This window comes from Chelonia mydas, chromosome 20 (assembly GCF_015237465.2).
Source record: "Chelonia mydas isolate rCheMyd1 chromosome 20, rCheMyd1.pri.v2, whole genome shotgun sequence".
NCBI classification, from domain to species: Eukaryota; Metazoa; Chordata; order Testudines; family Cheloniidae; genus Chelonia; species Chelonia mydas.
In genome coordinates this window covers 2,966,543-2,993,606 of record NC_051260.2, presented here as the reverse complement: position 1 = coordinate 2,993,606, position 27,064 = coordinate 2,966,543, and the positions used below count along the sequence as shown (strand labels likewise).

The 27,064-nt window shown below is 66.4% G+C and overlaps 1 protein-coding gene across 2 annotated transcripts; it reads left to right on the top strand.

The window, feature by feature from the left end:
• The first annotated feature begins 1,176 nt into the window (after positions 1-1,176).
• MYO1A (myosin IA) lies at positions 1,177-25,778 on the top strand. 2 transcript variants are annotated; one of them, XM_037883686.2, is made up of 29 exons: positions 1,177-1,331; positions 4,991-5,142; positions 5,483-5,598; positions 7,028-7,122; positions 7,319-7,423; positions 8,007-8,053; positions 8,433-8,496; positions 9,066-9,164; positions 9,389-9,492; positions 10,303-10,450; positions 10,683-10,801; positions 11,295-11,381; positions 12,610-12,675; positions 13,746-13,850; positions 14,818-14,880; positions 16,574-16,774; positions 17,087-17,313; positions 18,271-18,471; positions 18,896-18,989; positions 19,462-19,611; positions 20,182-20,250; positions 20,807-20,893; positions 21,449-21,523; positions 22,275-22,409; positions 23,121-23,227; positions 23,408-23,540; positions 24,196-24,348; positions 24,720-24,847; positions 25,341-25,778. In XM_037883686.2, exons 2-29 carry the CDS (start codon positions 5,020-5,022, stop codon positions 25,462-25,464), a joined length of 3,225 nt encoding a protein of 1,074 aa, XP_037739614.1. In that variant the 5' UTR covers positions 1,177-1,331; positions 4,991-5,019; the 3' UTR covers positions 25,465-25,778. The 2 variants fall into 2 exon arrangements, with proteins under 2 accessions (XP_037739614.1, XP_043388557.1); XM_043532622.1 differs by lacking the exon at positions 20,807-20,893 and having other exon boundaries at positions 1,203-1,331; positions 25,341-25,769.
• The last annotated feature ends 1,286 nt before the right edge of the window (positions 25,779-27,064 follow it).

The following is a 27,064-nucleotide window of genomic DNA, read 5'->3' as shown; positions in this document are numbered from 1 at the left end:
GCTTCTCTCCCAGCAGAGCTTGCAGTGGGCTCCTTGCAGCCAGCTCGTCTTGCCAGCTCAAACAAACCCCTCTTGTACTGGCATCAAACTAGCCACTCAGCAGAGCAATAGCCCGGGGTTTGCTGGCTTTTCCTGGGGCTGATTCCCCTGGCGACCTTGGCCGGGTCATGCAATGGGTTTTTGGCCCCGTTTCCCCAGCTGTAAAGCAGGGCTCGTAAAACCTCATCTCACCGGGCCGCTAAGGAGGAACTGACCTTCTGTGGCAGCTCTCGGGGTTTATGGCTGGGGCGGTGGCTGGGCCCTAAACGCCCTGGTGCATCTCATGCTCTCTACCTGTGGCCAGGCCCGTGGGTGGTGGATCTCCCCCGGCGCCGTGGGCGGTGCAAGGCGCCCCGGTCTGATCTCGCGGCATGCGTCGTACACCCTGGTGGCTCGTGCTGGAGGGTGGCAGAAGAATTAACAGGCCGGCTTGGTGGTGAAATGGGTCCAGCCCCCCTTCTGGGGCTAGCCCAGTGCCTCCTGCCCCATGCAGCTGTTCTGCTGGCCTGGGTACACTGAATCCTGCCTCAGCGCGGGGGGGACGGACTCGGTGGCTTCTCGTGGGTCCCCCTCGTAGGTCCCTCCCATCCCTACATCTCTGTGACGCACGGGGCGTCTTTCCGCGCGGCCCACCCCCAGGGGCTGTTCTCTGGAGCGTGTCCACGCGTGCCCAGGCTGGGGGAACGAGCCACATGCACGCCTGCTGCATTACAGGGTGCGGGGCAGTGCTGGAGACGCAGCGGGGGGGTAGTGTGGGGGGTTGGGCACAGGGCTGGGAGCGGGGGGAGACCTGGCTTCGATTCCTAGCTTTGCCACTGCCTCCCTGGGTGACCTTGACCAAGTCACTGACTCTCTCTGCCTCGGTTTCCCCAGCTGTAAAACTTGCCTTGGTTTCCCCAGCTATGAGATGGGAAGACTCGCCCTGCCTTGGTCTAGCTAGGCTGCGAGCATTTTGGGGCAGGCGCTGTGTCTCACTGTGCATTTGTACAGCTCCTTGCGCGCTGGGGCAGTGAGCTTGGCGGAGGTGCTTCCGTAATGCACCTAATAAAGAACAGGAGAGTCCAGCTGTGCTGGAGGCTGCCCCGCCTCGCAGCCTGGGGGAGGAAGTGGGTGGGGTGAGGACGGCGAGGGGGGTGGAGGCAGGGTGGCCCTGCCTCAGAGCTCAACATACCATGGACAGCTCCCTCTGAGCCAGGGCTGGGCTGGGTGGCACAGCTGGCTCTATTCTGCCAAGCAACCCGCAGAACCGGCCCGACTTGCCGAGGTGCCAGCCACGCGGTGTCAGCAGGGAGGTGAGTACAGCTCCGGCTGGCTTTGCCCAGCGCCTCCGTCCCTTCCCCACCCTCTGCCAGCCTGCCTGGCGGCCCGCTGGCCCCTGGCGGGTGGCAAAGCCCCAGCCACAGGGCGGCTTCTGGGAGGGCGTCCTCTCTGCATCCCTCCCCCTGGCTGCAGGAAATCCCCCTGCCCTCGCTGGCCACAGCTTCCAAGGGCGGCGACAAACCTTCTTTTCCTCCCCAGGCTTCCTGGGGAAACGGAGGGGGGCCCGGCCGGCGGGGTAGGCGCAGTTCTGCTCTGGGAGCCAGGGGCCCAAGTGGGGCAGAGCAGGGGCTGGTGGGGGTCAGAGGCATGAGGCTGATGGTGTCGTGGTGCGGAGGCATTGTGCCCCATTCTGTCCTAACGGGGGGACCCCACTGTGATGCCAGAGGGGTCCTGCTCGGGGAAGAACCGGAGGCTGTCCTTGGTTATTTGCATTGAGACTGAACTTCCTCCTAAAACCCTTGGCTGAGCGTGAAAACAGACAAAGGGAAGATGGGTCTGGCTTCTGAGCCCCCTCCCTTCCCCTGTACCCCCCCCAAACACACGCAGGCCTCGGAAACGGCCTCCCCCCCACCCCCGGCTTTGAAACCGCTTTCTTCGCTCCCTGGGGGCCGAGATGAACTTTCTCCAGCAGGCCTGATAAGAGCCCCTGCGGTTTATGGCTCCGGGGCAGAGTCCGGGGCAGGCTGTAAATCGAAGGTGAAGGTTGGCTTGTATTTAAAAAACAAGCCCCTCTATAAAAGGAAGGAAGGGTTTAAAATAGGAGCAGGTGAGGCAGGAGCTGTGACAGCTGCTGCTGCAGGCCCGGGGCCGTCAGGTGGAGCCCAGGGTCACGGGCATGGAGCTGCGCCAGGATCCTGCTGCTAATAATATTTGCCATCGCTCCTGACCTCCGCCCCAGCCCCCAGGGCTGCGTTTGCCCCCTGGTCAAAGCAGGGATCCCTCCGCGGCCCCGCTGGGGTGGAGCCTGGCTCGCGTGACTGGCTGTGGGCCCCCATCCTCAAAACATTTACGCTTCTAACTTCCACGGGACAAGCGGGAGGCTCTGGGGGTTGCCGGGGGTTGTGGAGGCAGAAACCGGGGGCCGCTTGGTTGCCTCTCCCCTCTTTGCCACTTCACCGCAGGGGGCCCAGCTGGGCCAGCGGGGTTCAGGGCCGACCCCGTGTGGCTGGCAGCGGGAGCTGCTGAGAGCTGGGGTGCCCAGCTGGGAGCAGAGCGCCCTGTAACCTTCCCCCTCCAAGCGGTGGGGCTGGGACACCCTGCAGCCCAGGCCCTGAGCGGGCACAGCGCTGGGCCCAGAGAAGGGCTAGCAGGGCCGGGGAGTGCAGCTCGGCCGGCGGGGGGCGAAGCCTTAGATCGTCCCCCATGAGCTGGGACCAGCCAGCGCTGGCCGAGGGGGGCTGGGGCTTCCCTTCTAAGGGAGGAGTCTCCCCTCGCTCAATGGCTATGCCATGGCCGTACCCAGGTGGGGGGTGGAAGAATCAGGACCCCTGGGTTCTGTTCACATGGGACTGACTTTGTCCCCTTGGCCTTAAGGCGGGGGGGCTGGCAGCTGTGGGGCACCCCCAACCTGCCCCTCCCCTTACAGCCATAAGGCTGGGCCGACAGATCCCCGGGGCACGCGGCTCCTGGCAGGGCGGCTCTGGGGGCTGCTTTGGAGGGATAGGGTGGGGGCAGGGAGCAGAGCCGGGGACAGAGCGTGTCGGGGGGGCACCGGAGGGGAGGGGAGAACAGGGCCTGTGCAAGCCAGGAGATGGTCCAGCCAGTTCCTCCCTCTCCCCAGCTGGCATCCTGCTCCAGCTGGCTTCCTGTCTTGACTCACTCCTTTCCTGGCTCCGGCATTAACCCCTCCGGCACGGGCCCACCTGCTGCGGCGGGATCTCGCCCTTCCATGGGGACCTCGCTTGTTTCTGAGCCCTTGGGGTTTGTCCCCGCACCCACCGGCCTCCTCCTGCTCCTGCTGCGGCTTTTCCTGGGTCCCCAGCCCTGTAAGCCCCTGAGATCCCAGCTTGTCTTCTCACGCTCGAAGAACAAACCAGTTCCACATCTGGCCGCTGCACAATCAACAGCTGGGGAATGTGGGGTACCAAGGGGCAGGGGGGATGACACAGAGAACCCAGGTGTCCTGCATCCTAATCCCCTGCTTGACCCACTCACCTCCCCATGCCAAGCAGGGAACCCAGGTGTCCTGACTCCCAGGCCCTTGCTCGAAATACCCAGTTCTAGGCACACCCCTGGGTCCTGCCACCCAGCACCCCTGTTCTAACCACTGGGCCCTCCCCCCTCCCCTTTCCGTCTGGCTGTGCTAGATTGGGGGGTCTAGTGATGCCCAGACCCTCACACTGCTGCTCCCCTGGGAGCCCCTGGAGGCAGCTCAGCAAGAGGCCCATCGTTCAGGACCTGCTGCTGGGGAAGGGGCACCTGGCTGCCCGGCCAAGCCCAGCCGGCATAAACGAGCCAGCTACACAAACACAAGACTCTCTTCTCCTCTCAGCTGCAGAGTGGGAATAGGATCTAGGCTGTCTGGCTCCCAGGCCTCCGTACCCTATTCTAACCCACCAGGCCCCCATCCCTTCCCAGAGCCAGGGATAGAACCCAGGAGTCCTGCCTCCCCTCCCCCCCCGTGCTCTAACCCACTAAGCCCAACTCCCTTCCCAGAGCCAGGGGAAGAACCCAGGAGTCCTGGCTCCCAGGCCCCCCTGCCAGAGGCAACGTGTGTGTGTGGGGAGGGGGGGGTCACATGCCCCACCCCAGATTTCTGCCGGGGTTTGCCGGCTGGGCCCCCTCCCTGGGCAGCAGCAAACAGCTGGGAGCTGCAAGGAGGAGCTGCTGAGGGTGAGGGGGGATGTGCCTGGGGGGAGTGTGACTCAAGCTGTTTGGGGGGGAAGGGGACAAACTTTTAAATTGTGCCCCCCCCGCAACTATCAGCAGGTACCAGTCCTCTCTGCCCCCTGTGCTCTAACCACTAAACCCCCACTCCCTTCCCTGAGCCAGGGATAGAACCCAGGAGTCCTGGCTCCCTACTCCCCTGCTCTAACCACTAGACTCCACTCCTGTCCCAGAGCCCAGGATAGAACCCAGGAGTTCTGGCTCTCAGCCCCCCTACTTTAACCACCAGACCCCACTCCTGTCCCAGAGCCCGGGATAGAACCCAGAAGTCCTGGCTCTCAGCCCTAACCACTAGACCCCACTCCTGTCCCAGAGCCCGGGATAGAACCCAGGAATCCTGGCTCTCAGCCCCCCCCCCCCACTCTAACCACTAGACCCCACTCCTGTCCCAGAGCCAGGGATAGAACCCAGGAGTTCTGGCTCTCAGCCCCCCCTACTCTAACCACTAGACCCACTCCCTTCCCCGAGCCCGGGATAGAACCCAGGAGTCCTGGCTCCCCGCCCCCCCTGCTCTAACCACTAGACCCAGGGACCTGGGCTTTCCTATGTGGATTCAGACGGGGGCAGAGGCTGCCACTCGCTAACTATGATGTGAGCCGCGGCTGATCCTTAAGTCGGGGGTGGGGGGGGCGTGTCCCCCTGTTCAATCCGTGGGGCGCACTGCACCCCCTTTGCAGGGCTAAGTCCCTGGGCAGCAGGGATCCCTCCGCTCACTGCTCTCCCCTCCGCCCGTCTTCCCCTCCAGCGGCTGCCTCCCCTCCGCCCGCTGGGGCCATGGAAGCCAATCTGCCCCTGCTGGACACCACCGGGGTGGGGGACCTGGTGCTGCTGGACCCCCTGTCGGAGGAGTCACTGCTGCAGAACCTCAAGGAGCGGTTCGGGCACCAGGAGATTTACGTAGGTGTCGGGGGCTGCGCGGGGGGGGGGAGCAATGGGGCCAATCGGGGCTCCTCCCCGCCCCAGGAGCCTGGAGACGGAGCTCTTGGGATACCGCCCCGCGGGGAAGGATTGGTGCCCGCCTGGCCCGGGTCCGGTCCCGTACGGCAGGGGTGGGTGAGGGGGACTCGATACAGGTGGGGGCGCGGCCCGTGGCAGACTGCCGGGCCCCCGGCTCGCTCCCCGGCACGCTCCCGCACGCTGGATCGTCCCTTCTTTTCCTCCCTGGTGTGCTCAGCCCACGCCCCGCACGCTTCGCGCTCTGCCCCGCACGCTCACGGCCTCTGCGTTCCCTCCCCAGACGTACATCGGGAACGTGGTGATCTCCGTGAACCCGTACCAGCCCCTGCCCATCTACTCCCCGCAGACGGTGGAGGAGTACCGCAACTGCAACTTCTTCGCCGTCAAGCCGCACATGTGAGTGGGCCGGGCGGAGGCTGGCGGGGGCCATCGCTAAGCGAGCCCCCCCTGGTGGGGGCGAACTGGGGAGTCAGGGAATGGGGCTCGGGGTCATTCCCCTCTACGGGGCGCCAGCTCTGATCCAGCCCCAGTGCGGGGACTGGCTGGCTCAGGGGGCGGGGAAGGGGGCATGGGGCCTTTCCCCTCTAGGGGGTGTCACGGGGTCCCCGGGCGATGCTCTGGGACGGCTCCCTACGAAACCAGGCAGGACTCTGGGGAGTCTCCTCTCTGGGAGCAGCCTGTCTGCAGGACACACAGCTCACCCGGCTCCACCTTCCTGGGTCTGACCTCGGAGCATTCAGCCTCCTCTGCCCCTCCCTGCGCTTCCCACAGCGAGTCCGCCCAGGCGGGGTCCTGGGGAAGCCAGAGGGTCCTGCCCCCCAACTCCACAGTCAGACGGGACTCTCAGCCAGCCAGGAGAACAGAAGGTTTATTAGACGACAGGGACATGGTCTAACACAGAGCTTGTAGATACAGAGACCAGGACCCCTCAGTCAGGTCCGTCTTGGGGGGCAGTGAGCCAGACAACCCCGTCTGCACTTCATTCCTCGTCCCCAGCCAGCCCCCAACTGAAACTCTCTCCAGCCCCCCCTCCTCTGGGCTTTGTCCCTTTCCCGGGCCAGGAGGTCACCGGATTCCTTTGTTCTCCAACCCTTCAGCTCTCGCCTTGCAGGGGGGAAGGGCCCAGGCCATCAGTTGCCAGGAGACAGAGTGTCGCCATTTATGGACCCTGGCCCTTTGCTCTGCAACAATCACACCCCCTTATCCCACCACCTAGAGACTTAAGAAATGCCGAGGGGAAACTGAGGCACCCCTACAGTATTCAGAGGAAACATTAAGAACAGTCCCACTTCGTCACAGGGGGCACCAGCTCTGATCTAGCCCCAGTGCGGGGACTGGCTGGCTCAGGAAGGGGGGGAATGGGGCACGGGGTCTGTCCCCTCTAGGGGGCACCGGCTCAGATCTGGCCCCAGGTTGGCAGTGACTCAAAGCCCTACAAGCCGTGGTGGCTGGTGTGGCGCGAATCAGAGTCTTAAGCCGTTTCCCGGAGCTGGTGGCAAGGGCGGGTTCCCGGCCCGTCCTGTCCCAGGAGGGACGACGAGTCCATAAAGGGCTTATGTATAACTGAGTCAAACCTGGGGGTGCGCAGGGTCCCTGACACCGCTTCAGCGCAGCTCGCAGGAGTGTTTGCTTGGGGGGCAGGGGGTAGGAACAAGCATTGTGTGATATGGTGCCCCTCATTCCTGACCCACAGCCCCCTGCTAGCCAGCCGAGACCCCCGAGGCCGGGCCTCCAGCCAGGCTTCTGGGCTGGGGCGTGGGAAGCCCTGGCCGGGGGGTGGGATCTGTCCCCTGCTAACCCCTCTCCCTTTACCCCCTCCTTATAGCTACGCGATCGCTGACGATGCCTATCACTCCCTGCGGGACCGCGACAAGGACCAGTGCATCCTGATCACGGGCGAGAGCGGCGCGGGCAAGACAGGTGAGGCGGGGACGCCCGCCCCCGGCCGAGCCTGGGCTTGTGGGGGCTAGGGATGGCGGGCGAACCCCGCGGGGTCGTCAGCCGAGTCATTCCCGTGGGGGAGGTCATGCGGGGGTCCGTGACGGAGTCACCCCCCGTTCTGTGCAGCCAGGAGCCTGACGGGCCCCAATGGCCGGGCCGTTGCTTGTCCCCGCAGAGGCCAGCAAGCAGGTGATGTCCTACGTGGCCGCCGTGTGTGGCAAGGGTGAGGAGGTGAACCAGGTGAAGGAGCAGCTGCTGCAGTCCAACCCGGTGCTGGAAGGTGGGTGCCCCCTGGCCCTGAGAAGAGCCCCTAGTTCCCCCGCCGGGGCCTGGTCGGTTCGTGCCCCGGCCCCCAGCCCGGGGGGTGTCAGAGGCCACAGGGCTCCCAGGTATTCTCCCTGCCAGGGCCTGGTCGGTTCGTGCCCCGGCCCCCGGCCCGGGGGGTGTCAGAGGCCACGGGGCTCCCAGGTGATCCCCCTGCTGGGGCCTGGCCGGTTCATGCCCCGGCCCGGGGGGTTTTAGAGGCCACGGGGCTCCCAGGTGTTCCCCCTGCCAGGGCCTGGCCGGTTCGTGCCCTCGCCCCCGGCCCGGGGGGTGTCAGAGGCCTCGGGGCTCCCAGGTGTTCTCCCCGCCGGGAGCCTGACCCGAGCTGGCTCTGCCCCAAGTTCGTCTGACCCTCCCTCCACACCAGCCTCGAACCCTGGCCGCGCCCCACAACGGGGAGCCCCCCACGCTCTGCCCGTGGCACGTCCCCCACACCTGCTCCACCCTAGAGGGGCTGCCCTACCGCAGGTGAGGGGTGGGGGGAATCCTACGAAAGGTACAAATAATGATCCCGCCCCACCCCCCCGTTCTCGTTGCAGCCTTCGGCAACGCCAAGACCATCCGCAATGACAACTCCTCCAGATTCGTGAGTGGTTCTGCCTCCAGCCCCCCACTCCCCCTCGACTCCTGTCCCCCCAGAGTCTCCCTCCCCCACCCTCACGACTCCTGTCCCCATCCCCCACGACTAACGTCCCCCCCGCTTCCCCCTCCCCTGCCCTCCCAACTCCTGTCCCCCTTCCCACGACTCCTGTCCCCCCAGCTTTCCCCTCCCCTGCCCTCCCGACTCCTGTCCCCCTCCGCACAACTCCTGTCCCCCCAGCTTCCCCCTCCCCTACCTTCGTGACTCATGTCCCCCCAGTGCCACCCTGCCCTGCGACTCCCATCCCCCCAACGTTCCCCTCCCCCACCCTCGCGACCCCCCATCCTGTCCTGCCCCCTGACTCGTCCATCTCTGCCTCTCCCAGGGCAAGTACATGGACGTGGAGTTTGACTTCAAGGGCGAGCCCCTGGGCGGTGTCATCAGCAACTGTAAGTGCCCCGAGCCCCCCGCGGGCCCGTGGGCAGGGGCCGGGCCGGGACCGGGGCCAGCAGCTCCGTGCAGGCCCGGCTGGAGAGGAGTGTGCGGGCACCGTGCCCTCCAGCCTGTGCCAGGGCAGCGCAGCGCGCCGGGACCCGGCAGGGACTGGGTTAAGGCCGGAGCAGGACCGTGGGGCCTCGTGGGGGGGGGGGCACCTGGCCGAGGCTCCCAGCTGCTTCCACCCCTTAGCCGGAGCTTCGGCTTCCTGCGGGGAGCAGGGCCACAGATCCGTTCCCAGCGCGGCACAATGGAACAATAGGGGCTGGACCCCCGCCCAGTACCCCTCCCCGAGCACCCGGCTCCCCACCCCCTCCAGCACCAACTGGGCCCCAGATGTTCCCGCGCCCAGCGGCTGCCGCTGGGCACAGAGTCTGCCCCCCCCCAGTGACCCCCGGGGCACCGATTCTCCCCCCCCGACCCCAGCAGCCTCCTGGGGACTGATCCCCTCGGCGGTGTTGTGGGTGACCCCAACGCTGAGCCGGGGCTCCCCCGTGTCTCCCCTCCGCTCTCCCTGCTGCAGACCTGCTGGAAAAATCCCGCGTCGTGAGACACGTCAAAGGGGAGAGGAATTTCCACATCTTCTACCAGCTCCTGGCCGGGGGATCTGACCAGCTCCTGAGTACGGCTGGGGCCCCCTGGGCTGGGGGACGGGGATGGGGTTTTGGGGCTGTGTCGGGGGATGGGGTTTGGGCAGTGCCCCCACTGGGCTGGGGGCCAGAGGCAGGGTTTGGGGCCCATCGCTGCAGCCCGGGCAGGGCCGGGGGGACCCAGGCGAGTGCCAGGTGTGGGGGACCCGGGCGGCAGGCTGCTCCTGGCTAAGCCGCAGCCTGTCCCCTCTCGCAGGGGAGCTGAAGCTGGAGCGGGACTGCAGACGCTATGGATACCTGGGCCAGGAGGACCGCAGCCTGCCGGGCGTGGACGACGCGGCCAACTTCCGAGCTATTCAGGTCCAGCCTCGGGGCGGGGGGCGGGTGAATCAGTCTGTCTGGGTAAAATGGGACCCCCTGAACTTGCCCCCCAAATCCTTACACTGCACCCCTGTCACGGGGCCCCAGGCCCGGTGCTCGGCACCTGCTCCGGATGAAGCTGCCCAGGACTCTGGGGCGGGGTCTCCCCCGGGGCAAGGAACCAGCTCGGTCACCCCATGTGCTCCCTGCAGCGGGTCTCCCCCCGGGGGAGCCTGACACCCCCCCAAAGGGCCCTGCCCCCCACCCGCAGCCGGCAGTGACTCCCAGCCAGTGGGTGACCGACGGGTTGCTAGTTGCCGGGGACCCAGCGTAGGACGGAGCTGGTTAGCACCCACCAGGGACTCTCCCCCGAGTCCCAACCCCGGAGAAGGACCCCTTCCAGCTGCCCAGCCACAGTGTCCCCCACTTCCCCCCACCCCCCCACTCTGGGCTTTGTCTCTTTCCCGGGCCAGCAGGTCACCTGGTCTCCAGCTGATCCTCACAGAGGAGGGGCCTGGCTGCCACTTGCCACCCTTGCCAGGCTACAGAGTGTCGGCCATTCTCTGCAGCCCGTTGGCCGTCACACCTGCCCCCTAGGGGTCACTGCGAGGACACGCCCTTATCCTACACCACCTAGATACTTGAGTAACACAGAGGGGAAACTGAGGCACACACACAGTATTCAGACAAAACATTAAGAACATTCCCACTTCATCACAGCCCCCAAACCTGCACCCCAAACTCTGCACCCCCAAACCTGCACCCCACACTCAGACCCCCAAACTCTGCACTCCTCTGTCTCCCTGGCAGGAAGCCATGAAAGTCATCGGCTTCTCACCCGCCGAGGTGCGGGCGCTGCTGGAGGTGACGGCCGTGGTGCTCAAGCTGGGGAACGTGCAGCTGGACAGCCAGTTCCAGGCCAGCGGGATGGAGTCCTGCAGCATCCAGGACACACGAGGTCAGGCGGGGGCCCGCGGTGGGACGGGACCCCTGCCCTTGGCCCAGGCACCCTGTTGGCACCGTCAGCCCAGGATTGGCTCCCCAGTCGCCCCTCCCGAGGCCCCCTCCCCTGGGTTTCACCCACCCCCTCCCTGATCCCGTGACGGTCTCGCCTCCTGCCCGCCCCCAGCAGCCCAGCTGCCCCCCCGGCGGCATTCCCCATGGAGCTAACCAGGCCTCTCCCCATGCAGCTGTGCGGGAGATCTGCGAGCTGATCCGCCTGCCGGAGCACGTCCTGGAGCAGGCCCTGTGCTCCCGCACCGTGGAGGCCAAGCAGGAGAAGGTGGTGACGGCTCTGAGCGTGGCCCAGGTGAGCAGGGGGACGGGGCTGGAGGCCCAGAGCCAGACCCCTTCCCTTTGCCGCGCCCGGTGTGTGCAGACATCTCCGTCAGCCCCCTGAACCCTGCACCCCTGCATCTCCTCCCAGCGCCCCCAGGTCCCAACAGGCGTCGCACCCCGTTAGCGGTGGGGCTGAGCCGCGTTCGTGCCCCCTCCCTCTCCCCCCCCAGCGACCAGCCTCCTCTTGCCAGGGCTGTCCCAGGCTCGGGGCTTTTCTGGCTCAGTCCCACGGCCGCGGGAGCTCCCTGGTGCCCAGCAAGGCCTGGATGGGGCCAGTGCCGAGACGTGAAGTTTCTTGTCTGAGCCTCCCTTGCTCAGCTTCCTGGCTTGGGGCTGAAATCACCAGGTCAGGAGCAGGTTCTTCCCCCCCTGAGCGGGGCTGGCCCACGTGGGCCCAGCCCCAGGGTCCCTCTGAGCCGCCCTGCGTAGCCGCCAGCCTCCAGCCCCTTTGCCTCTGCTCCTAGGGCTGCTGTGGGCGGGATGCCCTGGCGAAGAACATCTACAACCGGCTCTTCAACTGGCTGGTGACCCGCATCAATGAGAGCATCAAGGTGGGTGCGCTGGAGACGCCAGCCCCAGGTGGGGCTCGAACCCCTCTGTCACGGAGTCCCCGGGCGATGCTCCCTACGAAGCCAGGCAGGACTCTGGGGGAGCCTCCTCTCCCCAGGGGAAGCCTCCTGTCTCCAGGGCAAGAAGCTCACACGGCTTCCCTCTTCCTGGGTCTGACCCCGGAGCATTCAGCCTCCTCTGCCCCTCCGTGCGCTTCCCACAGCGAGTCCGCCCAGGCGGGGTCCTGGGGCAGCCAGAGGGTCCTGCCCCCCAACTCCGCAGTCAGACGGGACTCTCACCAGCCAGTAAAACAGAAGGTTTATTAGATGACAGGGACATGGTCTAAACCAGAGCTTGCAGGTGCAGAGAACAGGACCCCTCAGCCGGGTCCATTTTGGGGGGCAGTGAGCCAGACAACCACGTCTGCACTTCACTCCATGTCCCAGCCAGCCCCAAACTGAAACTCCCTCCAGCCCCTCCTCCTCTGGGCTTTGTTCCTTTCCCGGGCCAGGAGGTCACCGGATTCCTTTGTTCTCCATCCCATTAGCTCTCACGTTGCAGGGGGGAAGGGCCCAGGCCATCAGTTGCCAGGAAACAGGGTATCGGCCATTCTCTGTGTCCAGACCCCTGCATACACCTGCCCTCTAGGGCGCTGCAATGATCATACACCCTTATCCCATCACCTAGATACTTAAGAACTGCATAGGGGAAACTGAGGCACTCCCACACTATTCAGGGGAAACATTAAGAACAGTCCCAGTTCGTCACATCCCCCCCACCTAGATACTTAAGAAATGCATAGGGGAAACTGAGGCACCCGCACAGTATTCAGAGAAAACATTAAGAACATTCTCACTTGGTCACACCCTCGGAGCGGGAGCCCCCCTGGCCAAGGCGCGGGAGCTGCTGTGTGTAGCCTGGCCAGCGGGGGGCTGGGGGGCTCCCTGCACCGCTGGACAGAGGCTATTGAATCCCCTGCTCTCATCCCCGCTGTCTCCCAGTGCCCCCCCCTTCCACCTCCCTGTCCTCCCATCTGCCGGCTTCTCCCCCCACCTTGCCCTCACCCTGAGTCCTGCCCCCCTCCCTGGGCTTTGCTGGAGCTCTTGTGCTGAACCATCCAACGGTGGCCCCTCCCCTCCCCCCCCACGATCCCTGCCCCCTCCCTGGAGCCCAGGCTGGGCCCTCGGGACGTGGCAAGTCCATGGGTAACAAGCCCCCCTGTTTGCCCAGGTGGACTCGAGCGAGCGGAGGAAGGTGATGGGAGTTCTGGACATTTACGGCTTCGAGATTTTCCAGGTTAGTGCTGGGTATGGCAGGCCGCTCGGCTTCCCCTGTGCGGGGCAGCGGGCAACTGGGGAGCCTAGGGTGGGGATAGCAGGGGCTGCGGGTCGGGAGTGAGGGGCACCGCAGAGCTGGGGGGAAAGCCCAGGGCTGGGCTAGTGGGGGGCTGAGGGGGGCTGTGGGTCGGGAGCAAGGGGCACCGCAGAGCTGGGGGGAAAGCCCAGGGCTGGGCTAGTGGGGGGCCGAGGGGGGTTGCGGGTCGGGAGCGAGGGGCACCGCAGAGCTGGGGGCAAAGCCCAGGGCTGGGCTAGTGGGGGGTTGAGGGGGGCTGCGGGTCGGGAGTGAGGGGCACCGCAGAGCTGGGGGAAAAGCCCAGGGCTGGGCTAGCGGGGGGCTGAGGGGGCTGTGGGTCAGGAGTGAGGGGCACCGCAGAGCTGGGGGGAAAGCCCAGGGCTGGGCTAGCGGAGGGCTGAGGGGGGCTGTGGGTCGGGAGCGAGGGGCACCGCAGAGTTGGGGGGAAAGCCCAGGGCTGGGCTAGCGGGGGGGCTGAGGGGGGCTGTGGGTCAGGAGTGAGGGGCACCGCAGAGCTGGGGGGAAAGCCCAGGGCTGTGCTAGCAGTGGGCTGAGGGGGGCTGTGGGTCGGGAGTGAGGGGCACCGCAGAGCTGGGGGGAAAGCCCAGGGCTGGACTAGTGGGGGACTGAGGGGGGTTGCGGTCGGGAGCGAGGGGCACCGCAGAGCTGGGGGGAAAGCCCAGGGCTGGGCTAGTGGGGGGCTGAGGGGGGCTGCGGGTCGGGAGCGAGGGGCACCGCAGAGCTGGGGGGAAAGCCCAGGGCTGAGGGGGGCTGTGGGTCGGGAGCGAGGGGCACCGTAGAGCTGGGGGGAAAGCCCAGGGCTGGGCTAGCGGGGGGCTGCAGATTGGGACTGAGGGGCCCTGCAGAGCTGGGGGCGGGGTGGTAAACTTGCCATACTCCCGGCTTCCTGGGTGCGACACCCTCCTGCCGAGAGCAGCAGCCCCGGGGGGAGCAGGGCACGTGGCCCCGAACCCTCGTCCCACGGGCCCTTCTGCCTTCTCCTTCTCGCCCAGAACAACAGCTTCGAACAGTTCATCATCAACTACTGCAACGAGAAGCTGCAGCAGGCCTTCATCCTACTGACGCTGAAGGAGGAGCAGGAGGAATACGTGCGGGAGGTATCGGGGGCCCTGGGAACCCGCCGGGGGGGCCCCATTGCCTCTAATTCCCCTGCCGATACGGCCCCCCCGCCCAGCGCAGCGCCCCGACGGCCCCCCAGCGAACGGCACGCGGCCGACGGGCGACTGTTGGCACCGAAGTTACAGGCCTTTAGCCAGGGCAGTAAACAGCCTCAGCTGTCAGGAGAGGGGGGGTTGGAAATGACTTATTTCCTCCCCCCCCCGCCCCCCCCCCGGCGCCCCAGGAGTCCACAAGCTGCTCCAGCCACCCCACCCAGCAGCTGCCGGCCGCCCGGCCCCCCGGCCCCCGCGGCCGGATTTGGCTGCACCCTAACAGGAAGGTTGGGAATAAACACGCACAAAGCCCTGGGGCTCCGGACGTCCTGGTCCCCAGATCCCGCCGGAGCCCGAAGCCGGGGGCGGGGCGGGAAGCCCCGAGTGAGAACTGCGGCCGGCGGGGCGATGGGCAGAGGCAGGCGGCGCGTGGTGACCGCGGGGCCCCGGCGCGGTCACGGGGCCGGAGCAATGGGTCAGACAGACGCAGCCGCGGCTGCTTTGTTGGGTTCAGTTCCTGGCCCAGGGCCACCCCGTGGCATCCCTGCGAACCGGCCCTGTCCTGCTTCCTGCTCCTGGCGTCAACTCCGCCTGCTGGGGGTTTAAAAATCCCGCTCGGGCCTCTCTTGGCTCGGCCCCTCGACTTTCTCCAGACTGGGCCGGGGGCATGGACTCCAGTTCCCCCACCCCCCGGCCTCTGGTGTGAGGCTCCCAGGCCCTCGCCCGTGCACCCCAGCCCCCACGCCCAAATCCAGCTGGGCTTTGCAGCCTGGACTGGAAGTGGGGGGGTTTAGCCAGTGAAATCCCGTGGGCGCCCCGGGCCGTCCCCCGTCAGCTGGACAGGCCTTTGCTGGTCTTCCCAGCTGGTGCCGCTGCCAGCCGGGTCAGGTCCGACGGCCGCTCTCCTCCCCAGGGCATCCAGTGGACTCCGGTGGACTTTTTTGACAACAGCATCATCTGCAGCTTGATTGAGGACGTGAGTTGCTGGTTGAGCGCCGGCCGGTGGGGATGGGACCAGTTCTTGGAGGGAGGGGGCCTGCAGGCGGGGGCTCCCCACCCCTGGCCAGAGGAGCCAGGAGAAAAGATGGGCACCACTTACCGGCCCTAAGCAGGGGCCAGGCCCAGTCCCTGCCAAGGGGGCATTTCGCCCCCTCAGCCCTTTCCCTGTATCGCTGGCACCTGCCCCCGCACACGTGGGCGACCTGGACCAGGGGCTGGTTTGGCACGATTGACCTTTTCTGTACTGGAAAGAAATAGCAGGGGGCTGCGGGTCGGGAGCGAGGGGCACCGGCAGAGCTGGGGGGGGTGGGGGAGCCCAGGGCTGGGAGCGCAGGGGGCTGTGGGTCGGGAGTGCAGGGCACCGCGGAGCTGGCCGGGGAGCCCAGGGCTGGGCTAGCTGGGGGCTGCGGGTCGGGAGTGAGGGGCACCGCGGAGCTGGGTGGGGGGAGCCCAGGGCTGGGAGCGAAGGGGGCTGTGGGTCGGGAGTGCAGGGCACCGCGGAGCTGGGTGGGGTAGGCCAGGGCTGGGCTAGCAGGGGGCTGTGGGTCGGGAGTGCAGGGCACCGCGGAGCTGGGTGGGGTAGGCCAGGGCTGGGAGTGAAGGGGGCTGTGGGTCGGGAGTGAGGGGCACCGCGGAGCTGGGTGGGGGAGCCCAGGGCTGGGCTAGCTGGGGGCTGCGGGTCGGGAGTGAGGGGCACCGCGGAGCTGGGTGGGGGGAGCCCAGGGCTGGGAGCGAAGGGGGCTGTGGGTCGGGAGTGAGGGGCACCGCGGAGCTGGGTGGGGGAGCCCAGGGCTGGGCTAGCAGGGGGCTGCGGGTCGGGAGTGCAGGGCACCACGGAGCTGGGGGGAGCCCAGGGCTGGGCTAGCAGGGGGCTGTGGGTCGGGAGTGCGGGGCGCTGCGGAGCTGGGTGGGGGAGCCCAGGGCTGGGCTAGCAGGGGGCTGCGGGTCGGGAGTGAGGGGCACCGCGGACCTGGCTGGGGAGCCCAGGGCTGAGCTAGCAGGGGGCTGCGGGTCGGGAGCGAGGGGCACCGCGGAGCTGGGTGGGGGAGCCCAGGGCTGGGCTAGCAGGGGGCTGCGGGTCAGGAGCGAGGGGCACCGTGGAGCTGGGTGGGGAGCCCAGGGCTGGGCTAGCTGGGGGCTGCGGGTCGGGAGTGAGGGGCACCGTGGAGCTGGCTGGGGAGCCCAGGGCTGGGCTAGCAGGGGGCTGCGGGTCGGGAGTGAGGGGCACCGTGGAGCTGGGTGGGGAGCCCAGGGCTGGGCTAGCAGGGGGCTGCGGGTCGGGAGTGCGGGGCACCGCGGAGCTGGGGGGAGCCCAGGGCTGGGCTAGCTGGGGGCTGCGGGTCGGGAGTGAGGGGCACCGCGGAGCTGGGTGGGGGGAGCCCAGGGCTGGGAGCGAAGGGGGCTGTGGGTCGGGAGTGAGGGGCACCGCGGAGCTGGGGGGAGCCCAGGGCTGGGAGCGCAGGGGGCTGCGGGTCAGGAGTGCGGGGCGCTGCGGAGCTGGGTGGGGGAGCCCAGGGCTGGGCTAGCAGGGGGCTGCGGGTCGGGAGTGAGGGGCACCATGGAGCTGGGTGGGGAGCCCAGGGCTGGGCTAGCAGGGGGCTGCGGGTCGGGAGTGCGGGGCGCTGCGGACCCGGCTGGCCCCAGGTCCGTGACCCGCCGGCTCTGCGCAGAGCAAGGTCGGGATCCTGGCCATGCTGGACGAGGAGTGCCTGCGTCCCGGCCTGGTGACCGAGGAGACCTTCCTGGCCAAGCTGAGCCAGGTGTTTGCCAGCCACAAGCACTACGAGAGCAGAGCCACGCAGAACGCCCGGCACGTCACGGACGCCAGCCTGGCGGGGCCCCGCTTCCGCGTGCACCACTACGCTGGCAAGGTGAGGGGGGGCACCCTCAAACTCCCAGCATGCACTGCCCGGCGTGGGGGGGCCTTTGTGGGCTCCAGTGGTTAGACAAGGGAGCTCTGGGAGGGGAGTGGGGTCCAGGGGTTAGAGCAGGGGGGACTGGGAGCCAGGACTCCTGGGTTCTGTCCCTGGCTCAGGGAGGGGAGTGGGGTCTAGTGGTTAGAGCAGGGGTGGTGGGGGCAGGCTGGGAGCCAGGACTCTCTACCTCGGGGTCCCTTCCACCTCCCAGCCCTGGGGAGTCAGGGGCGCCCCTTTCAGTGATGCTGTGGGTCCATCCCCCCGCAGGTGACCTACAACGTGTCGGGGTTCGTGGAGAAGAACAACGACCTGCTGTTCCGCGACCTCTCACAGGCCATGTGGAAAGCTCAGCACGAGCTGTTGCGCTCCCTCTTCCCTGAGGGGGACCCCCAGAAAGCCTCCCTCCGGCGCCCCCCCACCGCGGGCTCCCAGTTCAAGGCCTCGGTCGCCACGCTCATGAAGAACCTCTACTCCAAGAACCCCAACTACATCAGGTGGCCAGGGACGGGGCTCCCACAGGAAAGGGTGGGAGCAGGGCTACAGCTACAGCTCAGCGCCTGCCGCTTTCAAACCCAGGCACTATGGGAGAATCTCCCTGGCTGTGAGCAGTGTAGGGGCTCTGACACACAGTGGAGTGAGGAAGAAACTCGCCAGCTATGAGCAGTGTAGGGGCTTTGACACACAGAGGAGCGAGGGAAGAAATTCCCCAGCTATGAGCAGCGTAGGGGCTCTGACACACAGCGGAGCGAGGGGAGAAATTCCCCAGCTATGAGCAGCGTAGGGGCTCTGACACACAGCGGAGCAAAGGGAGAAATTCCCCAGCTATGAGCAGCGTAGGGGCTCTGACACACAGCGGAGTGAGGGGAGAAACTCCCCAGCTATGAGCAGTGTAGGGGCTTTGACATAAAGTGGAGCAAGGGGAGAAACTTCCCCAGCTATGAGCAGTGTAGGGGCTCTGACACACAGCGGAGGCAAGGGGAGAAACTCCCCAGCTATGAGCAGCTATAGGGGCTCTGACATAAAGTAGGAAGTGAGGGGAGAAACTCCCCAGCTATGAGCAGTATAGGGGCTTTGACACACAGTGGAGCGAGGGGAGAAACTCCCCAGCTATGAGCAGCTTAGGGGCTCTGACATACAGTGGAGTGAGGGGAGAAACTCCCCAGCTCTGAGCAGTATAGGGGCTTTGACACACAGCAGAAAGAGGGGAGAAATTCCCTGGCTCTCAGCAGTGATGGGGCTTTGACATACACTGGCATGTGGGGAGATTCTCCCTGGGCTGTGAGCAGTGCAGGGGCTATGAAATACAGCAGCTCAAGAGGAGACTCTCTCCTGGCTGTGTAGGGGATTTGACACACAGTGGAGTGAGGGCAGAATCTCCCTGGGCTGTGAGCAGTGCAGGGGCTTTGACACACAGTGGAGCCCTCTCTAACCTCATCCCCTCTCCGGCCCAGGTGCATCAAACCCAATGACAACAAAGAGCCCGGCGTGTTCACGGACGGGCTGGTGCAGATGCAGGTCCGGTACCTGGGGCTACTGGAGAACGTGCGGGTGCGGCGGGCCGGCTACGCCTACCGGCAGGGCTATGAGCCATGCCTGGAGCGGTACAAGATGCTCTGCAAGCAGACCTGGCCCAAGTGGAAGGGCGGTGCCAGGTAGGGGGGTGAGGAGCTCGGGGGGGGATTGTGGGGGCTGGGAGCACCCTGCTGGGTGGGGAGCAGCCTGGGAGGGGAGCTGGATGTGCCCCCTGGGGGGATGCTGAGAAGGGGAGCGCTGTGGGGGGGGGAGATGTCAGCCCCACGCAGGGAGGGTTGGGGGGGCTGGAGGTATCAGAGGTGCTGGCAGTGCCCGGGGGGGAGGCTGTAGCACCAGCTGGCTGAGCCCCATGGCGCTGCCCCCCTCTTGCTGGTCACCACCCTGGCCCTGGCCCCCCCTGCCTGCCCCGCCCCTGCTCCTGAAGTGGGGTGGCTTCCTGGGGGCCACCTCTTCCCCCTGGGAGTTTTCTGTAGGGGGTGGGGGGCCTGGAGCTCCAGCGGCCCCCGGCGCGGAGCAGGAACCTGAGCCCGGTCTTTGGCGCAGGGACGGCGTCCAGGCCCTGCTGACCGACCTGCGCGTCCCCCCGGCGGAGCTGGCCTACGGGCACACCAAGATCTTCATCCGCACCCCACGCACCGTGAGTCCCTGCCGGGCTGGGGTGGGGGTAGGAGAACGGGCTAATCCGAGGCGGAGGGGGGAGGTTTGCTTGGGAACACCCCCGGTGGGTGGGGGGGCAGTGGGGGAGGGGGGCGGGTCCAGCTGCCAATGCCGAGTCCTGCCCCCTTGCCCGGGAAGCTGTGGGGCATCCCTGGCCCTTCCAGCTGGAGTCCCGAGAGAGAGGGCGCCGGTCCTGGGCTGCCGGGGGCGACCGGCCTGGGGGCTGAGCTGTGGGGCGTCTAGGGCTGGAGCCGGGGGCGGGGGGGGCGGACCCTGAGTTCCAGCCCCGCTGAGATCAGACGCCGGGGAAAGGTCCCTGCCGACCCCGTTCGTCGCTGGGGTGTCCGTGCGCGGCCTCCTGCCGCAGGCAGCTCCTGCAGGGTTGACGTGCTTTGGGGGGGGCCGTCCTGGCTCCCCAGCCTGGCTTTGACCCTGCTGCTGTCCCCCCCCAGCTGTTCGACCTGGAGGACAGGCGCCGGCTGCGCGTGGCTGAACTGGCCTCGCTGATCCAGGCCACCTTCCGCGGCTGGAAGTGCCGCACTCGCTACCGGCAGATGCGCAAGAGCCAGATCGTCATCTCGGCCTGGTTCCGGGGACAAGCGGTAACCCCCCCCCCCGCCCCCCGGCCCCTCCCGCTTCTCCTCAGCCCCGGGGGGGGGGCCCTCAGTTTGGCTGCTCTCCCACCCGCTCTGGATCGGGGCCCCTCCCCGACCCGGGCGGGACTTTGCTCAGGCTAACGCGACTTCCCGAGTGAAACCGCGGGGCCTTTCTCAGGTGTGTTACCTGGCCGGGATCGGGGCCCCATTGCTGTACCGAGGGAGGGTCGCGAGCCAGGCCCTGCCCCACAGCGCTCGGCCTACACAGACAAGGGACGGAGGATCGTCCCCTTGCCCAAAGTCTGCGCTGAGCCAAGAAGAGGACCCAGGTGTCCGGGATCCCCACCTGAGCCGCAAGGCCGTCCTGCCCCTTAAATCCTCCGTTCGGACGCAGGGCTGCTCTGGGCTGGCACCGAGGTGTGTGCAAACCCACCAGGACGGGACCCGGGGGAAAGGTCTTCAGGGCCCCCAGTGCCCGGCTGCGAGAAGCCGTGCCCGGCCCTCGCTGGCATCTCAGCCAAGTTCCCCGCCCCGCCCGCCGTCGCCCGTTGCACACCCGGACTTTCCCCTTTGCAGCAAAAGAAGCGGTACGGGCAGATGAAGAGTTCGGCGCTGCTGATCCAGGCCTACGTCCGGGGATGGAAGGTGAGGGGGCAGTGCCGCTTGGAGAGGCCCCCCCCCCCCCCCCCCCCCAGCCAGCATCTCTCCGGGCCGGCAGCCCGCACCGGGCCTGCAGACGCACATGGGGGATGAGCCGTCGGGATGAGCCCAGCGGGCAGCGGGCATCTGGCCGGCGCGAGGGAGGCACCGATATTTGGCCCAGCGTGGTGGAAACCTTCGCCGGAGATCTTTGCAGGACGGCTAGGCGGGCCGAGTGGGACGGGGTGCTTGGCGCTGCTGGGGAGCCTAGGGTGGGGGGTGCAGGCCCGAGGGAGGGGGGCGGCAGATTGGTCCCAGAGTCCCGGTAAGAGGCCGGCTGGACTCCAGGGGAGCTGTGATTCCGGGGGGCACCGCCTCGCTGGAGCACATCGCCCCCTACAGGACCCTGGCCTGTGCCCCGCCCGAGTCGTTCCTCCCGGGGCCGGGCTCTGGTGCATTGGAGTCTCTTGGTCTGTCTCTCCGTGTCCGTCTGTCCTTCCTCCTCCTCCTCCTCCTCAGGGCTCCGGCGGGGCTGTGATCTCTCGCCCTTTCCTCTCTGCAGTCTCGCAGGCTCCTGCGGGAGCTGAAGCACCAGAAACGCTGCAGTCAGGCCTCGGCCACCATTTCCGCCTACTGGAAAGGGTACAAGGTAACCGCAGCCCAGGTGCCGGCCCGGCGCCCCCGTGGGGCCTCTGCGCCATGGCTTCCGGTCAGCCTTTGCCCACGTCCACCCCGCTGCCGTGCCCCAGCTGCCCGCTCGGGGGTGCTGCCGGTGGCCGGGGAGCCGTTGGGCACCCAGTGCCCAGTCTAACGCGTGCTTGGCCCGTGATTTGATCCAGGGCCGAATGCCAGCCACTTTCCCTGCCGGCTGGTCCTCCTGCACCTGCCTCTCTCGCGCTGTCCCGGGACTGTCCTGTCTTTCCGCCCTGGCCCTCTGTCGGGTTGGGGGCAGCTCGTCTTCTCTGCTCCTGCCCCGCTCCAGAGCCCGGTCACGGCTGGGAACGGGGCTCTCCGGCGATGGCCGGCCCAGCCCGGGGTCTGGGGCAGCCAGGGAGGGAGCGCGGTGGGATGGTTGCCCAGCGGGCTAGTCCAGGAGAAAAGCAAGTGGGGTTAGCCAGGAGAGAGGCGGGTTCCCTCCGTCGCCTGGCCCGTCTCACGCCCCGGCCCACCACGGGGCTGCTCACGGCGGCGTCTCCCTTTGCAGACACGGAAGGAATACAAGAAATATTTCCGCTCTGGGGCGTCCACCACCCTGGCCAATTTCATCTACAGGAGACTGGTGAGTCGGGGCTTGTCCAGGGCTGAGGGAATGGACAACGGGCTGCAAATCTTCAAAGGGGGCGCTGAACCGCTTAAGGGATTGGGACTGGGACATGGGCCCTTTCCCCTCTAGGGGGCGCCGGCTCCAATCCGGCCCCAGGGCAGGGAACTGGATGGCTCCGGGGGGCGGGGAATGGGGCACGGGGTCTGTCCCCTCTAGGGGGCGCCAGCTCCGATCTGGCCCCAGGGCAGGGGACTGGATGGCTCCGGGGGGTGGGGACTGGGACATGGGCCCTTTCCCCTCTAGGGGCCGGCTCCGATCTGGCCCCAGAGCAGGGCACTGGATGGCTCCAGGGGGCGGGGAATGGGGCACGGGGTCTGTCCCCTCTAGGGGGTGCCAGCTCCAATCCGGCCCGAGGGCAGGGGACTGGATGGTTCCAGGGGGTGGGAAATGGGGCACGGGGTCTGTCCCCTCTAGGGGGCGTCAGCTCCTATCTGGCCCTAGGACGGGGACTGGATCGCTCCGGGGGGTGGGGGCGGGAATGGGACCCGGGGACTTTCCCAGTTGGGTTTTTAAAATGTCGAATTGTCTAAAATCAAAGCCTCCAGAACCATTTTCAAACCTCTAGAGCAGGCCCTCTGAGGCGATCCAGCTCCCAGGTTTGAATCTAACCCATTTGAAAGCAGCCCCGCTCTAGGACCTCGTCGGTTTCCGTCTAGACGGTTCTGCATTTTCACCCCCTGTGTTTTCTGCTCCCCGTCGCCCAAAGGTGCAAAAGTTTTTCCTGGGGCTGCGGACCAACCTTCCCCCCATGGTCGTGACGGATCGCAGCTGGCCCGCCGCCCCCTACAAGTTCCTGGCAAACACCAACGAGGAACTAAAGAAAATATTCTACCTCTGGAAGGTCTGAGGCTACGCACGGCTCCTGTCAGAGGAGAGGCCAAACCCTGGTCCCGGCTGCTTATCCCATGGCTGTCACCATGGGGAGAGGGTCTGACCCCCTGATTCCCCAGCAGAGCTATGTCCTGCCTCCCTCAATTCCCTCCTTGCACTTCAGCGGGAGGCACTTTTCTGACCGTCCCCTCCTAACCATTAGGCAGCTGTTCATCAGCTGCCATGTCCACCCCAGAGGTGGCTGCATCTCAGTGCTGGGGAAGTGAATCCTGTGCAGTAGCTGGTACCAATAGCTAGCGTGTCCCATCCTAGAGATGGCTGCATTGCAGTGCTGGATGACCAGTCCCCGTTCAGCAAAGTTCCCCCTCCCGCTCCAGAGCTGGCTGCATGCCTGTCCCTCAGCTGCCATGTCCCAATTCCAGAGGTGGCTGCATTTTGGTGGCAGGCGAAGCGACCTCTGTAGTTCCACTCTCCGCCCTGCCTCCCTCTGGGTTTTCTTGGTGCACCTGCCCAGTGCGTCATAAATAACAACGGCCCGTCAGCCCCTCGCTGCTCCTGGCCGGGGAGCTGCCCGCTGTGATTCCCCGCAGCTGTCTCCCTGCCTGCGTCATGCTCGTTATTCACCTCCCCTAGAGTCCTGGTGGGCGCCCCCACGCTTTGCCCTCTCTGCAGGCGGGATCCGGGTTCCGGTCCTGACCCGGCTTCCTCCTCCCCTCGGCAGGGCAAGAAGTACCGGGACCAGCTGACTCCGCAGAGGAAAGCTCTCCTGCAGGACAAGCTGTGTGCCAGCGAGCTCTTCAAAGACAAGAAGACCCTGTATGCCAAGAGGTTAGCATGGGGCGGGGGGGGGTCAGTCCTCCGGGGGGGGGGGGGTTCGGTCCTCCAGTGCGGGGCTCCCAATCCCAGAGTCGGGGTGGGGCAGCAGGACCCCAGCTCGTGATTTAAAGCGAGGGGTTGGGGTGGGGGGGGCAGCCGGGCGGCTCATGGGTCCCGCTTGGTCTCTTCCAGCGTCCAGCAGTCATTCCAGGGCGAGTACCTGGGTCTCCGGAAGAACCCCAAGTACCGGGCGCTCCACACCGCGGCCGAGGGCAAACTGGTTCTGGCCGACACCGTGCGAAAAGTCAACCGGGCCAACGGCAAGGTAGGGCGGCCCCTCCCCGCCCTGGGCCGAAGGGCCCATGCACAGAGCCTCCTTGGGGGAACCAGCCTCCCCCTGGTCTCTGCTAGGAGCTTGCCCCAAGCCCCTGGCTTCCTGCTGTCTCCTCCGCCGGCCAGCTGCAGCGAGGTCTCCCCGGCACGGCTCTCTGCTGCCCCCCAACCTGTTCTGTGGGTTGTCCCGGTGTCCCCAGGCCCGGCTGGTCCCCATCCCCTTCTCTGGGCAGGGGATAATAAATCCTCGCTCTTAGCTAGCGCTTTTCATCCAGAGATCTCCAAACGTGCCCCAAAGGAGGTCAGTATAGTCGTCCCTCTTTTATAGGGGGGACACTGAGGCACTGAGCGGGGCAGTGACTTGCTCGAGGTTACCCCGGCCAGAGCTGGGAACAGAGCCCAGGTCACCTGTGTGCCCATCCTGGGCGCTCCTCTCTAGGCCACGCTGCTTGGGATCGGGCCCCGACGGGCCGTGCAGTGCACCCGAGCCGAGCGCCAGGAGCTCGCCCTGTGTTGAGGCCTCCCGGGACTTGGTGTCCTGGCCCCTTTGGGGTTTACCGAGGTGCAGATTGGGGGGGTGACGGCCCTCCCCCCCAAGTGTCTGGCAGCCCCTACTTGCCCTCACCCTCCTGCCGGCTCCTTTGCAGACAGTTCCCCGGCTTTTCCTGCTCACCAAGAATCACATCATCCTGGCCGACCCCAAGGCCGCTCAGCCCAAAACCGTGGTCAGCCTGAGCGACATCCGGAGCGTCTCAGTCACCCGCTTCTCCGACGGCTTCTTCGTCTTGCACCTCAATGAGGTACGGCCCCGGGGCCGGGGGCAGACGGGGCACAAGGGGCCCTGTGGGTGAAGGGCCAGCGCTCGCGGCTGCCCGGGACCCTTTCAAATCCACACATGCTCCCAGCTGGGGCATGCTGGGAAAGTGTAACCAGCTTCCCCCAGGGGATCTTGGGAGAGGATTTTCCGGGGCGGGGCTGTGCGTGACCCCCCCTTTCCCACCAGTCCCCCTGGGTGCCCCCAAGGTTGTGTGGAGCAGTGCTGGAAAACTCTGTGATGCATTCCCAGAAGGCATTGCGGCTCGGGTGGGAGGTGGCCGGAGACCCCCGCCTCCCCGTACCAGCGAGCTAAAATGTGGGGGGGGCCGTCCCTCTGTTTGCTCCCCCCCCTTAGACCTCCACAGTGGGAACCAAGGGGGACTTCCTCCTCGTCAGCGACCACCTGATCGAGCTCGTCACCAAGCTCCACCAGACGCTGCTGGAGACCACCGCCAAGACGCTCAACCTCCAAGTGGCTGATGAGTACGGGCAGGGATTGGCCAGAACAGTGGGGGGGTGGAGCCTGAGCGGGGCGGGCAGGGGAAAAGGAGGCTTCTGATTGGGCTGATGGGCATGACTGTCACCTACCCTAGGCGCGTGATGGTCTCTGTCGCCCTCTGGTGGCTTGCCTGGAAGGGGATAAGAGTCTATTACCGCTGCTGGCTGAGGGACCCAATCCTCTAGCTCCAGTGGTTTGGAGGCTCGTGCTTCTAGCGCGATCTGGGCGTGGATTCAAATCCTGCTGTCAGCCCCAGAGGGTCACGGCCAGGGCCTCAGCCCAGATCTGCGATGGCCTGGGCAGGCTGGGCTCTGAGCCGCAGATGTGGCAGCCCGGCACTGCTTGCAGCTCTGGCTTTTTCCCCAGCAGGGGGCGGTGTGTTGGGCGGTGTGCTGGGGGGAAGGGAGGGGTGGGACCACGCCAGGGACCGGGGCAGGATCCCGCCGCTGATCTCAGAGCGCCCGGGGGTCCGTGCAGGTTCTCCACGCAGTTCAGCAAGGGCAGCATCGCCATCCGGATCGTGGAGACGGCCGAGAAGAACGGGGCGGCGCCCGTCTGCAAAAAGAAAGGCAGCCACAAGATGGAGGTCCTGGTCCACTGAAGCGCCAGGAGGCCTACGGGGCAGGGACGGCTGGGAAGCTGCGATGCCAGCAGATGAGAACCTGATGCTCGAGGACCCATGACAGGGCGAGATCCCGCCCAGCTGGGGACACGGACCCTTCTCCTTCCGCTCTGATCTCTGCCAGTCTCTCGGCAAACCCAGGCAGCCCGAGGCCAGGGTCATACCCGGCTGGTGAGAGCCCTTCCCTGTCCAGGCCGCGGAGTGGGGCTGCGGGGGAATCATCTTCACTCGAGGCCGGCTCCCTGCTCTCTGGTGGGGATCGGCGCAAATAACATTAAATATCGGAGCAAGTCGGACGGGTTCTGCCACCGTTATGTGTGTTATGGTCGCACCACGGGCCCCGCTGTGCCAGGCGCTGCTCAGACCCCCAGGGAGAGCCACCCTGGCCCTGAGGGGATCCTGGAAATATCCCCATTTTGCAGCCCACGGGACTTGCCCTAGGCTAGGTCACTTGGGAAGCTCGTGGCAAAGCGGGGGATTGAACCCTGGCATCCTGAGTCAGGTGCCATTAATCAGACGCCAGGGTGACAGGGCACAGATGCCACCGGCCTTGGCTGAGGAGCAGAGAGGCCAGCGGTGGGGCCGGACCAGCTCCGAGAATAGTGGCATTTTTGCTGCTGCTTCGGGTACCTTGGGCAAGCTGAGGGGCCCCGGCACCATCCCAGCTGCTGGCTCTTCTCTGCCACCCTGGCTTTCTTTTTCCAAGCCAGCAGGTGGAGCAGTTGGCACAGCCCATCTCCAGCTGTGCCATGGGGCGTAGACACCCCACTTAGGAGCTGGGGGCTCGTCAGGCCGGGAGCTCGGGTTTCATTCCTGGCTCTGGGTGCAGGGGTCTAGTGGGTTAGTGCAGGGATGGGGCTGGGTGCCAGAACTCCTGGGTTCTATTCCCAGCTCTAGGAGAGGAGTGAGGGGAGGCGGGGTTAGTGGTTCTGAGGGGGGAGACTTGGGAACGGAGACTCTTTGATCAAACCTCATCCACTCTCTGCCTCAGTTTCCCCCTCTGCATACCAGGGATGATAATCCTACCACGTGGGGGAGGGAATGAAACTTTGCACGGTGCTGTGAGATTTTGACGTGTGGGGTCTGGGGGGCACAGGCACCCCTGGGTGTTGCAACCAGCAGAGAAGACCCCAAAGGGTGAGTGATCATCCCGTGATGGCCAGTGTGTCCCTATCACAACTACTGAGGGGCTTGGTTTACCCAGCTGTAGCTGGCCCCATCCAGCCGGGGAGGTTGAGCGCGGGGCGTCTCTGCGGGGAAGGCTGCATTCGAGGCGTTTTCTAGCTCTGATAATTACAGTAGCGTTCAGGAGACCTGGGTCATGCTGCGCCAGGTGCTGTACAGGGCCTAGTCTCAAAGCACATAGGAGCTTCATAGGGAAGGGCTGGGAGGGGAAACTGAGGCATGGCGTGGGGCAGGAAGTGGCCACCGTCTCGCCACAGGGCAGTAGTGCAGCTGGGACTTGAAGCCAGATGTCTGGTGTCCCCCCATATCCTATACAAGCCTCCCCCTGCCCCATATCCCTGCCCGGCCTCAGGCCCGGAGTCCCAGAGAACCAGGCCCGTGGTTGGTCGCGTGG